At 41.3% G+C, this 12,501-nt stretch overlaps 1 protein-coding gene across 4 annotated transcripts in view; it reads left to right on the top strand.

Moving 5' to 3' along the window:
* The window catches only part of kdm6a (lysine (K)-specific demethylase 6A), a 59,410-nt gene that overhangs the window by 31,237 nt on the left and 15,672 nt on the right, over positions 1-12,501 (top strand). For 3 of the 4 annotated variants that reach the window (XM_070975234.1, XM_070975233.1, XM_070975236.1), the window contains 5 exons: positions 5,785-5,878; positions 8,411-8,537; positions 11,035-11,133; positions 11,510-11,729; positions 12,260-12,400. In XM_070975234.1, coding sequence (XP_070831335.1) covers positions 5,785-5,878; positions 8,411-8,537; positions 11,035-11,133; positions 11,510-11,729; positions 12,260-12,400 — 681 coding nt within the window. The remainder of the gene's footprint in view (positions 1-5,784; positions 5,879-8,410; positions 8,538-11,034; positions 11,134-11,509; positions 11,730-12,259; positions 12,401-12,501) is intronic. The other variant, XM_070975235.1, reaches the window with a different exon arrangement.

The following is a 12,501-nucleotide window of genomic DNA, read 5'->3' as shown; positions in this document are numbered from 1 at the left end:
GTAGAATAGAAAATTGACTATGTATATGTACATTATGTACAGATTGTAAAAATAGTAAATGCTAGTACTATTGCCAATATTCTTATGAGGAAAAACTACCAATGTTTTATGTTGTATTGCACTTGAGAAATACTGTTTCATAGAAAGGACTTTTAATTTCACAAGTATGTATGTGCACAATATATACAGTTTAGAAAAATATTATTGCCAATATGGATACTAAATAGTGTTACTGCACAGTTGAGAAAAAAATGAAAACAACTTAAAAATTGCACTACTTGAAATGGATAATGTGAGCATATATATTAGCATTGATAACAGTTGTTCAATAAAAAAACTGTAGGTTTATAATGTAGAATTGGGAAAGACATCATCAACACAGCGCTACATTACATGATGCTGGAGTTAGACAGTCTGACAGATGTCATGAATGCAGCAGTCTGCCACTGAAGGAGCTGCTTAAGCCCCCTAATGTCTCATGCAGGGGGTGGGATGGGTTGTCCATGATCTGGCTAACATCCTGCTCTCACCCATCTCCTCGATGGAGTCCAGAGGGCAGTCCAGGACAGAGGCAGCTCTCCTGACCAGTTTGTTTAGTCTTTTCTTGTCCCTCTCAGAGCTCCCACAGCCCCAGCAGACCACTGCATAGAAAACTGCAGATGCCACCAAAGAGTCATAAAATGTTTTTAACAGTGTCCTACATACTCGACTTTGGCCCCTCCTGTTCAGGGCAACTGTGTTGTTTGTCCAGTCCAGTTTGTTGTTGAGGTGAACACCTAGGTATTCATAATCCCCCACAATCTCAATGTCCACGGCCTGGATGTTCACCGTTGTAGACTGTGGAAATCAGTCACCATCTCCTTTCGTCTTGCTGGCATTTATGTGTAGGTGGTTCAGTCCACACCAGTCTGCGAAGTTGGTTATGACCCTCCTGTATTCCAGTTCGTCCCCTGTAATACTTTTCCAATGTTGGCTGTATCATCGGAGAACTTATGGATGTGGCAGCTGTTGGTGTTTTGTCTGAAGTCTGATGTGCAGAGGGTGAAGAGGAAAGGAGAGAGCAGTGTCCCCTGTGGAGCCCCCATGCTGCAAACTACCACATCGGACACAACTGTATCAACTATCATCTAGTATCAACTACATTTGGATTTTCATGTCATAGACAAAACAGCTTTGGTCACTGGGCTATAATGCCCACCATTGGCGAATAATATGAGCAAGTATTTAAAGCTACGGCACCGTTAAATGCAAAAATGACTGCCTCTTTTGGCTCCTGCATTCGGCAGTGTTACTGCATCAGCCTGCCTGCTGAAACTGTTAGAGTGGATGCCACTTCAGAATTCCTGAAGACGGTGCTTGAACTCAACTACTGAAGAACATAATATAAAAATTAAAACTACAGGTGCTGGTCATAAAATTAGAATATCATGGAAAAGTTGATTTATTTCAGTAATTCCATTCAAAAAGTGAAACTTGTATATTATATTCATTCATTACACACAGACTGATATATTTCAAATGTTTAGTTCTTTAATTTTGATGATTTTAAACTAACATCTAATGAAAATCCAAATTTCAGTATCTCAGAAAACTAGAATATCACTTAAGACTGATAAAAAAAAGGATTTCTAAAAATGTTGTCCAACTGAAAAGTATAAACATGAAAAGTATGAGCATGTACAGCACTCAATACTGAGTTGGGGCTCCTTTTGCCTGAATTGCTGCAGCAATGTGGCGTGGCATGGAGTCGATCAGGCTGTGGCACTGCTCAGGTGTTATGAGAGCCCAGGTTGCTTTGATGGTGGCCTTCAGCTCTTCTGCATTGTTGAGTCTGGCATCTGGCATCTTCCTCTTCACAATACCCCATAGATTTTCTTCAAGGAATGCGACAGCTGAAAGCCATGTCTTGCATACGTCTGTGAGTGGTGGTTCTTGAAGCACTGACTCCAGCTGCAGTCCACTCTTTGTGAATCTCCCCCGCAGTTTTGAATGGGTTTTGTCTCACTATCCTCTCCAGGGTGTGGTTATCCCTATTGCTTGTACACTTTTTTCTACCACATCTTTTCCTTCCCTTTGCCTTTCTACTAATGTGCTTGGACACAGAGCTCTGTGAACATCCAGCCTCTTTAGCAATGACCTTTTGGGACTTGCCCTCCTTGTGCAAGGTGTCAGTGTTCGTCTTTTGGACAACTGTCAGGTCAGCAGTCTTCCCCATGATTGTGTAGCTTACAGAACTAGACTGAGAGACCATTTAAAGGCCTTTGCAGGTGTTTTGAGTTAATTAGCTGATTAGAGTGTGGCACCAGATATCGTCAATATTGACCTTTTCCACAATATTCTTATTTTCTGAGATACTCAATTGGGGGTTTTCATTAGTTGTCAGGTATAATCATCAATATTAAAAGAAGTAAATACTTGAAATATGTCGGCCTGTGTGAAATGAATGTATACATTATACAAGTTTCACTTTTTGAATGGAATTACTGAAAAAAATCAACTTTTCCATGATATTCTAATTTTATGACCAGCACCTGTATGAATGAAACTCAGTTAGCAGAAATATGTTTATGCATCATATGGTGCAATAAGGGTGAAAGATCTCTAATTGGTTTGCCGTTGTCCAGTAGTAATATAAATTGGCACACTTCAAACATTGTTACAGTAAACATTTAAAAACCCACATACGTGTGCACACAAACTGCATGGTTGTTGTAGGCTCGTAACTCGTACCAGGCCTCAGCAGTCTGCACCGCTCTGCTGAGGAAGGCTGATAGGGAGATGCTGTTGTAGTGTTCGGAAACAGGCGCTTTATTTCCTCTGCAGCAACACCAACAACCTGCAACCTGAACATATCTGGACACTTTTACAATGATTATTATAATTTGCTACTTGTAGCATGGACTTTACAGTGGCTGCAATAACATGCAGGTACTCATCACTCACATGCAAGCGATATCTACTTCTCACAGCACCTCACGAATTACGTTACACATGCACAGGTTAAAAACAAGGGAAACTATATTATTTAAGAGAAGACAAGTCGTTAACTATCATATAAACTATTCAGGTTTTTTTTTTGTTTAGAATTTACTGACCATTCAAAAATTGCAGTCATGACCCATCCTTAATAATTATGATTCTGTGTTGGGGTTATGGGCGTCAAAGGTCTTGAGTGTTCAGTAGTTCTGTAGCTGACCAGGTCTGGTGTAGACAGCGATGCAGGCCTGCAGCTGCTGCGATTGTGCTGCTAAGATGCTGTTTTTACTGCACAGTTAGTATAAACAGTGTGTTTAATTTAATACAAAGTGACTTAAAAAATGAATGACTATTTACACATAGAAAATCATTCTCACAAGTGTAACCTTGGTTTAAAAGTAATAATGCACTCCAGAGTGTCCCAGTCTGTAAAAATGTGACCAGCTACAAGAGGACCAGCAACAAGGTTATCAAAGGGAAATGGAAATTCTTTTGTTACAAAAAGCCCCTGAATAAAAATGAAAAACAAGAAAGGTAAGAAGGAGCAAATGTAGATACTTATTTCTAATATTAAATAAAATAAATTCTGTCACTCTGTGGTGCAGTGGGATGGATCAGTCTGCTGCTGAATGAGCTCTTGTGGCTGATCAGCACATTGATATCTTACGCTCCAGCTCCTCCACTGCGAGGCCGAGGGATTCTCAAGTCAAGTCAGCTTTATTGTCAATGCTGTTATATGTACAGGACTTTAACAGAGACTGGCACTTAAAGATCATAAACTCCACGAGGGGTGAACAGTGTCTACAAATCACCACAGTGCCACAGGTCTTACCTCCCTCAATAAGGGCTCTGTCTGTTTGGTAGCATGCTCGTCGGTCAAGCTGAATGGCGGAGTCCAGTATGCTGTTATTGAGCCATGTTTCCATAAAAACGAAAACACAGCACTCTCATGGTCTGCTGGGTTGATCTCAGAAGGTGTATATAGTCAAGTTTGTTGTCCAAGGAGTATACATTGGCGAGTACGATAGATGGTATAGCGGGCTTGTGTGGATTCCCCGCTAGCCTAGCCTGAATACCCCCGCGCTTTCCCCGCTTTCGCCTCCTCTTGCACTGCCTGCGCGCTTCCTCTCGGGGTGCGCTGCAGTAGTGGGGGTTGGTGTCAAAACGGGCCGCTGGCGTGTGCCGGGTTTAATTTGCAGATTGCTCCCATGGCTGTATTTGCGCATTGGGACAAACAAGCATGACGAAAACATAAAATCACTCGAACACACCGACAAAGACAAACATGTAGACACCACATTTTCGAGACAGAGAGGAGCCGCTGCGTCCGCACGCGCCGCCATCACTACTGCTACACTTTGTCGTATTCTTCATCGTCTTCATCTTCAGCTAAGGTCAACTGTAGATTAAGAATGTTCTCCAGTGTAATGCAGTCACTCTCACTGATTTCTTCAGTTTTATGTTCTAGTTTGGGTTCAGAATCAGAAGTGAGATCGCCATCAGCATGACCAGAAGCTGCATAAGTAGCCATGTGGTTCCCTTTTAACGTGCAGCTGATTAGCTGAAAAAAGAACAGAAGCACATGAATAGCCAAAGAAAGCCAGTATGCTAAATTTATGTTGAATCACCACACCCCCAGCCAGGGCTGTGAGTTTCCGCTAAAGCAACCCAAATTCAGATACAAAGTTTATGGTTTTAAGGCCCACAATACTGTTATTTGAAAGATGAAATGGCTTCTTCGTGATTTCAACTTGCGTATTCTGCAAAAAAAAAAAACGAAAATCACTAATTAAAAAAAAAAAAAAGAAAAAAAAAAAAAGAAGATTTTTCGTTGTTTACTCAACTTGCACCAGGCCGACTTGTTGCTGGTTTTCTCGTGACGGGTCACAAATACTAGACACAGCAGACATTCTTTGCCCTCCACTTTAGCTATTTTGTTCTTATGTTGAAAAAAGTGTTGCTCATTTTTTACGTATTATTCCTACTATTCGACTGTGTTCTAGACTCCTTGGAAAGTAACATTGAGGAATGTTTCAGTCTGAGCAAAAAACCCAAAACCAATTGATAGATGATTTTCTGCACCAGTAGAAATTCAGCTCTTTGACTCTTTATTTTGGTGAATTTTCAGTTGAGTTGAGTGTTCTGAATTCATCGCTTGAGTCATTCTGATATTCTGTCATAACAGTGTTGTCTGGCTTGATGACAAACATCAGTGCAAGCAGGAAGGAACCCTGAGGGGTCTTTATTGTGAGCACACAAGCAGAGGGGGTGTGTGTGTGTGTGTGTGAACGGAGTTTTAGGGTCTGTGGGGGTTGGGGTGGGTTGCTCTTAAGAAGAGCTGATAAGAGAACAGTCACCCCCTGCGTATGGGTTCATACTCAAGATCAATAAGGTCAACATGTCAAAATAAACAGTGAGTTCATGTCATACCAGGCAGCTCAGGTTTCCCAAAATACAAAACATGCACTGCAGCGGACAGAAACGTACACCTAAGCGTGTGTGTGCGCGCCCGCACGCACACACACACTAACACACACACACACACACACACACACACACACACACACACACACACACACACACACACACGAAGCTGCAAGACATGTTGAGTCTGGTCTTCCTCTTCCACACTGACCCTCCCCCGTGTGTGTGCCTGACTGGTCATTATGAGTGTGAAGAGGTCTTAAGACTCTCTGTGTCTGTCCAGATAGAACCATAAAACACATTTATCCTCCTGTCTGGCTTATACAACCTCTCTGTGTCTCTCTTGCTCTCTTTGTTGTCCTCCCCTTCTCATTCTGCCTGCAGAAGAAATACAGAGCAGCAAAAGAGGCATATGAAAGTCTGTTGCAGACGGAATATCTTCCTGCACAGGTGAAGGCGACCACACTGCAACAACTAGGTGAGTGATCTGGAAATGTTCTCTCTTTTGGCCATCATTTTGTTCAGTGAATTTTTTTCCCACAAGTAGTTTTCTGCCTCTTTCTAGCTGTTTTTCAAATTGCTGGTTTGAATTTGTGTGTTGCAGTGGAGCATTGTTTTCTCTTGGCCCCCTCCCCCACATAGGGTGTGGACACACATGAATTCAAATACAAAATCATGTTGTGTGAGCATATTGAGGTGCATGAGGATTAGACTTAATTTAGGAAACTATTTTGCCAATGAATATCATGCGGCCGAAGCTTCTGTGGTTTTACTGCAGTGTTTATTCAGGATGTTGATCAGTGTGTGAAAAATATGGAAGTATATAACACTTTACTAGGACTACGCTCAGAATCTGATTGGGCTGATTATGTGGGTCAGAGTCAGTTTTGTCCATCTTGTCTGTCTATGATGGGATACTTAAATAGTGTAACTAAATAATACTGCAGTAACAGTAAGACATCTTAGTTCACTGAGTCACCATTAAGCTATAGGGCTGTAAGGTTAGCTCATCAGGTAGGTCACTATGTTTCAGATCATCTAGAAAAACTTCTCCAGCTGCAGGTTTCAAACACAATGAGGCACTAATTGCACAGTGACTGGTGGCGCTACATAAAGTGATAAAGAAAAGCTGAGGAATATTCAGGTTACATACAGTCAAGGTAGTTCAAATGAATCAATCTTTTAAATTCAGCTTCTAGAGATTTTACACTTAGAATTCATTTTCTGATATTACTGGCACAGATTTCTCTTATCTGTAGACCCATACAAACTTCAGTTTGCCAAAACAATCGCACTTGAAAGCTAATGTTAGAGCTGCATGTGGAGTCGGGTTTAAGGACACGCTTCAAGACTGATGACAGCCATGTCTGTGTAGTAATAAAGGCAAATAGAACTGGTGTAACTGGTAACCAGGTGATAAAAGGAATTGATATTTCTTGAGGTATCCTTCACCTGCCCTGGTTTCATGTATTTTGACAGATCAGCATAGAAACAAATAAAAAAAAAATCACCATTGCACTTAATGTAGTTGTTGTAATTAGTAGGAGCCTTGCGCTTGTTTCTCTTCAACGTGAAGGTTTCCGAATATTATGCAGAGCTTGCTTGGTGTGTGAGAATCACCTGAAGCGATAAATCTGTATTTTAAGTAGGACTGCTGATATTGTCTCTTAAATGCAGCTTTCTTTTTCTTGGAAGTTGTAGGCTCTTCTTCTTCCGTCTCATCATTTGGCCTTTTCCCCTTTCTGAAGAAGCTCTCCAAAGATGTTTGTTTTTTACTCATTTTTGCTGGCTTGTGGGCTTACTTTTTTTACTACCATATCATGTGACCAAGACGAGCGATTTGATGTGTACAGAGGCACAGGCAGATCCACCTGATTTTCAAAAAAAAACTTCTTTCAGACTCTGATGATCAATAAAATATTTTTTGTTTGGTCTCTCTGTACGGCCTGGTGCCAAATGGTACCAGTAATGAAATGGGACCAGTAGCAGTCTGTGGCCCGGTGGTTGGGGACAACTGAGTTAGGTGATTAGTTAAGTGTTTAGTGGCCAATGACAATTAAAGCATTTTTCATCAGAAAGAGTGTCTGGTCATGTAGTGGATTCCATCTGTGTTTTCTCCATCGGGCCCTATGCAGTGTCCTGGACAAGGGTTACTAAACCTTCTTGGACTTCTGAACGTTCTTGTGCTTGTCTGACAGCTGCTCTTTATGTCCCTCAGTATTGATTGTGTCACAACAAAAAGTATTTTGCACCATTTTAATCAAATAGTAAAAAGCCCAATAAAGGCTGTTCAAAATCTAGGATATAACACAGCAAAATGTGGAAAATTCCCTAGGGGAGGTGAATACTACATTTTGTATGTTTTTGTCAAGTTATGAGAGTTGATTGTTTGTAATTGTAAAAATGACAAATAAAGATGGCAGCAGTGAAAATGGCAGTTGGAAGGCACATATACAGAGAGATTTCCATTTTCTTCCCCTGCAGAGTGTAGACGACCCCCCCCCCCCCCCAAAAAAAAAAATAAAAAAATTCTAGTCTACCCTGCTGAGGTTGTCATGGTGACCTGTGGAGCTTGCCACAGGTGTATGGGAGAGAAACCGGGAAGGTTTGTGCCTTGTGTCTTGTGTGTCCGTGTGTGTGGACCGGGTTGTAGAACAGGGAGGAGTCGTTTCTGAAGTGGGTGGGTGGGTTTGTGTGTCTATCCCTCCCCTCTATGTCTGTTTGTGCCCTTCCTCTTTGATTACAGAGCTTTGGAAGGACAAGCCATTTGTTTTGTTGATGTGTGTATTGACTTCATACATCAGACAGTAGTCTTTCCTTTCTGATTGCACATTGTGTCTTTAGATTCAGGTAACCTCTTTTTTCTGACTCACTGTGCTTTTGCATGTAATAGCTGCTGATTGGTACCCTGGTGCTACCTTCGGAACAAGAGCAAAGCCAGCTGGCTTTGTTAAAGGTGTTTTAGTTGAATCTTGAAAACTCACACCTGATGTTTTGTCTGTTTTTGTAGGCTGGATGCATCACACAGTGGAGCAGCTGGGGGATAAAGGTGCCAAGGATAGCTATGCCATCCAGTGTTTGCAGAAGTCTTTAGAAGCAGACCCAAACTCTGGCCAGTCCTGGTACTTTCTTGGCAGGTAAGACAAACAGGGGTGTGAGTTTTTAACTTATTATTTTTTAAGTATTTTGCAGAGATACTCTCTTTACCTGTGCTTTCACAGGTCATGTTTTATGCGGGTCCTGATGAGAATGTTTGCTTTACCTAGAAGCCATGAGTCAGTTCACTATGATAATACTCTTTTTTTTTTTTTGGGGGGTTGAATATAGTTGGTAGTTACCGTTGCAATCAAAATTATTCAACCCCATTTGCATATTAGGGTTATTGGCAAAATGTATTTCTCAGCGGCTTGCAATAAACAGATTACACAAGAACTGTTTAAGTAGTTCAATGAAACTAATATTACAAAGGGTTTGATCCAAATTCAACACAAAATGCTACTTTCAATGTCTACTGCAGTCTCATAATTATTCAACCCCTTCATGACAAGCATCCTCAATTCTTAGTAGAGCACCCTTTTGCTCTTATGACCTGCTGCAAACATGATGCATAGGCAGACACCAACTTCTGACAGCGTTCCTGATGAATCTTAGCCCATTCCTCATGGGCAATGGCCTCCAGTTCAGTAATATTCTTGGGTGTGGGTTTTTCAAACGCCTTCTTCAAATCCCACCAGAGATTTTCAATGGGGTTCAAGTCACGCGACTGTGATGGCCACTCTAGAATCTTCAATTTCTTCGTCTGAAACCAAACCTTGATGGACTTTGAGGTATGCTTGGGATCATAAATGCAGCACTTTTGTTTTTGCTCCCATTTCTCATGACTTGAAATAGAAGATGCAAGGCTGATTCTATGCACACGCGAAGGATTATTTCTTTGACTTAATTTTTATTTGCTCAAATTTTTTAAAATCTGAGTTAGTGAGCACTTCTCCTTTGCCAATATAATTCATCAAACTGACAGGTGTGGTATATCAAAGTGGTTATGAAAGCGTGATTATTGTACAGGTGTGCCTTGGTCTGGTCACAATTAGGTGTGCAGCTAAAGATTATTTAATTATCGATTAATAGGCTGATTTATTTAAACGATTATTCATTAAGTCTCTAAAATGTTTAAAAAAAAAAAAAATGTTTGATGTTCATCACAATTTCCCATAGTCCAATAAGCAGACCAAAACCCCAAAACTCTTTATTTACTATTATAAATTACAAAGAAGTAAGTCCTTACATTTAGGAAGCTAAAAGTACAAAATATTTGACATTTTTACTTGAAAAATCATTGAGGCAATCATTCAATCATCAAAAAAGTTGGCAATTTTCTTTTGATCGACCCATTGATTAATTGACTGGTTGCCCCAAATGTTATAAATTTGATAGAGTGTGCAGTTGGCATGCTTAATGTCCACCTGAGCTGTTGCACACTGAATGTTCATTTCTCTACTATAAACCGTCTCCAGAAAGTCTTAGATCTTCGAACTAAAAGCAAAGACTGTCTGGATGTCCTTTGCCCATATCGAGAACCGTTCATCCATCTACTACACACTTGGTATAGTTTTTGGGACCCAACGAAGTACAATGACAAGTGTGAAATAGTTTGGATGAGTGGTTCTCAGAAACACAAAAAGAGAAACATTAAATTACATTCAGTGAGTATGTTAGGGCTGGGGTGACTCATCGACGTCATTGGTTAGTACCATGGCATGTTGCAAAGATGCCTGCATCCGCTTAAAATGTTGATTCCATGGAGAACAAACGGCAGCAAAAAAAAAATTTCCAAAAATGCGGGCGTACTTTAGACAGAGACCCAACAATGTGATGCTCTGTAAGCTCTGCAAAGTGGAAATGCCTTATCACAGCAGTACAACTGCTCTGCATGAACACTTGAAGAGTGAGAGTGTTTTGTCAACACTACAGCGACAGCAAGTCACTGCCGTCCTGTTCATACTTTTTTTCCCCACCCAAGTGTGATATATTAGGATTATCAACAGAGTGTGCATCTGTTAGTCGCTGAAAATCAATTTTTTTTAAATGTTTCTTTCTCACCCCCATTTTAAAAGAAATTTCTGCACTGCTGCAGTTAGGTTACACCATTGTGTAAAGTACAGTTCATCACTTAAACAGGTTTTCAAAATTATCTCCATCCAGACAAGCATCTGAGCACCTTTGCAGCCTGCAGCCTCTCACACACATTGCTTAGCTGTATTGTCATTTTATTCATCACACAACTGATTGTTTTCATAGCACATTGAACAGTTTTGTGACAATGTACAGCCCTGCAGTTGCTCATGATGTGTTGCATTGAGTGTTTCATGTTAGTAGCTTTACAAAGGTTTTTGTCTTTGGTTTTTGTGTATGAGTGCCAAAAAAACACAAGTGTTTTAAAGGGTCATAGATGTCAGGGAATGCTGGATGACTGAAATTGTTAGCAAAAGTAGAAATTAGTTTCAATTCAACTAATGTCTGTTTGCTGTACTTGAACTGCTTTGTATTTTACTTACTAAGCAGTTGTTGACCATCTCTTTGTGTCTCATATCCCATGCCTTTTTTCGATTTCTTTGTCCACCTTCTCTCCTTCAGGTGCTACTCCAGTATTGGGAAGGTGCAGGATGCCTTCATCTCTTACCGTCAGTCCATTGATAAGTCAGAGGCCAGTGCTGACACCTGGTGCTCCATAGGGTAAAAACAGAACTTGTAATATAATGATATACTGAGAAGCATGGTAAAGGCCACAAGCATAGGGATGCTACCATCTGTAAGTCTCTGCAGGAGGGAAAGGTGGTTGGTATATAACAGTTCATCTGTTGGATGGGTGGTTTATGCTCAGGGCAGCAGTGGCTCTCCAAACGCCTCATGGAGAGGCAGCAACTGCAGTGCAGCAGAGGACATAGGGTGAATAACAGAGCAGGAAGAGATCGAGAAATGATCTATAGATAGATGTATGAAATGTGGGTTATGTCCTCTGGGACCCCCTGAGAGTTGGGATGCTCAGAAAGATAAGGATAAGATAAGGACCTAAATTCTGGCATTTCTCCCCTCTTTGCCTCGGCTTCAGGGTGCTCTACCAGCAGCAGAACCAGCCTATGGATGCACTTCAGGCCTATATCTGTGCTGTTCAACTCGACCACAGCCATGCTGCCGCCTGGATGGATCTGGGCACCCTCTATGAATCCTGCGGCCAGCCGCATGACGCTATCAAGTGCTACATCAATGCCACACGCAGCAAGGCCTGCCTCAACACTGCTGCACTCACACAACGCATCAAACTGCTGCAGGTAGGGCTGGCCTGCAGATCGGTAATGCCCATCATACAGCTCTGTTTGTTAGATGTTGTTGAGTACTTTTGTGTGTGTGTGTGTGTGTGTGTGTGTGTGTGTGTGTGTGTGTGTGTGTGTGTGTGTGTGTGTGTGTGTGTGTGTGTGTGTGTGTGTGTGTGTGTGTGTGTGTGTGTGTGTGTGTGTGTGTGTGTGTGTGTGTGTGTGCGTGCGCGCGTGCGTGCGTGCGTGCGCGTACTGAAGTGTTGTCTTTATTACCAGGCATTGCCAAACCAATCAGCTTTTAAAAATGCAGATTGTGCTTTTCTCATTTTTATTTCTAACCACTGAGATATGAATAATAATTCATATTGGTGTGTTTAAACACATTTTTCTCACTTGTAATTGTAAAGCATACCTTCATGGCATTGAACATTTCTGTTATATTTCTGTGTAGTATGGTTACCTAAAACATCACGTTTAAGTAAGCAGTAGTCTTTACAGTGCCCAAAGTTCAGCACTAAAGTTGTGTCTTACATAATTTCTCCTAGGCTCAGTTGTGTAACCTACAGCCAGGTAGTCTGCAGAATAAGAGTAAAATGCTTCCTAGTATTGAGGAGGCATGGAGCCTACCCATTCCTGCTGAGCTCACGTCCAGGCAGGGGGCCTTGAACACTGCACAGGCGCAGCAGGTGAGATCCAGCTTATACAAGAGACTCCAGCCGCTTGGAAATTAATTAACAAATTTGTGAATATCATTAAAGCTGAGGCCTTGTTCTGATCCTTTTCGATG

This window comes from Chaetodon trifascialis, chromosome 12, assembly GCF_039877785.1.
Source record: "Chaetodon trifascialis isolate fChaTrf1 chromosome 12, fChaTrf1.hap1, whole genome shotgun sequence".
In the NCBI taxonomy this organism is placed as follows: domain Eukaryota; kingdom Metazoa; phylum Chordata; class Actinopteri; order Chaetodontiformes; family Chaetodontidae; genus Chaetodon; species Chaetodon trifascialis.
Note: the sequence above shows the minus strand (reverse complement) of the source record. Positions and strands in the feature narration are given on the sequence as shown.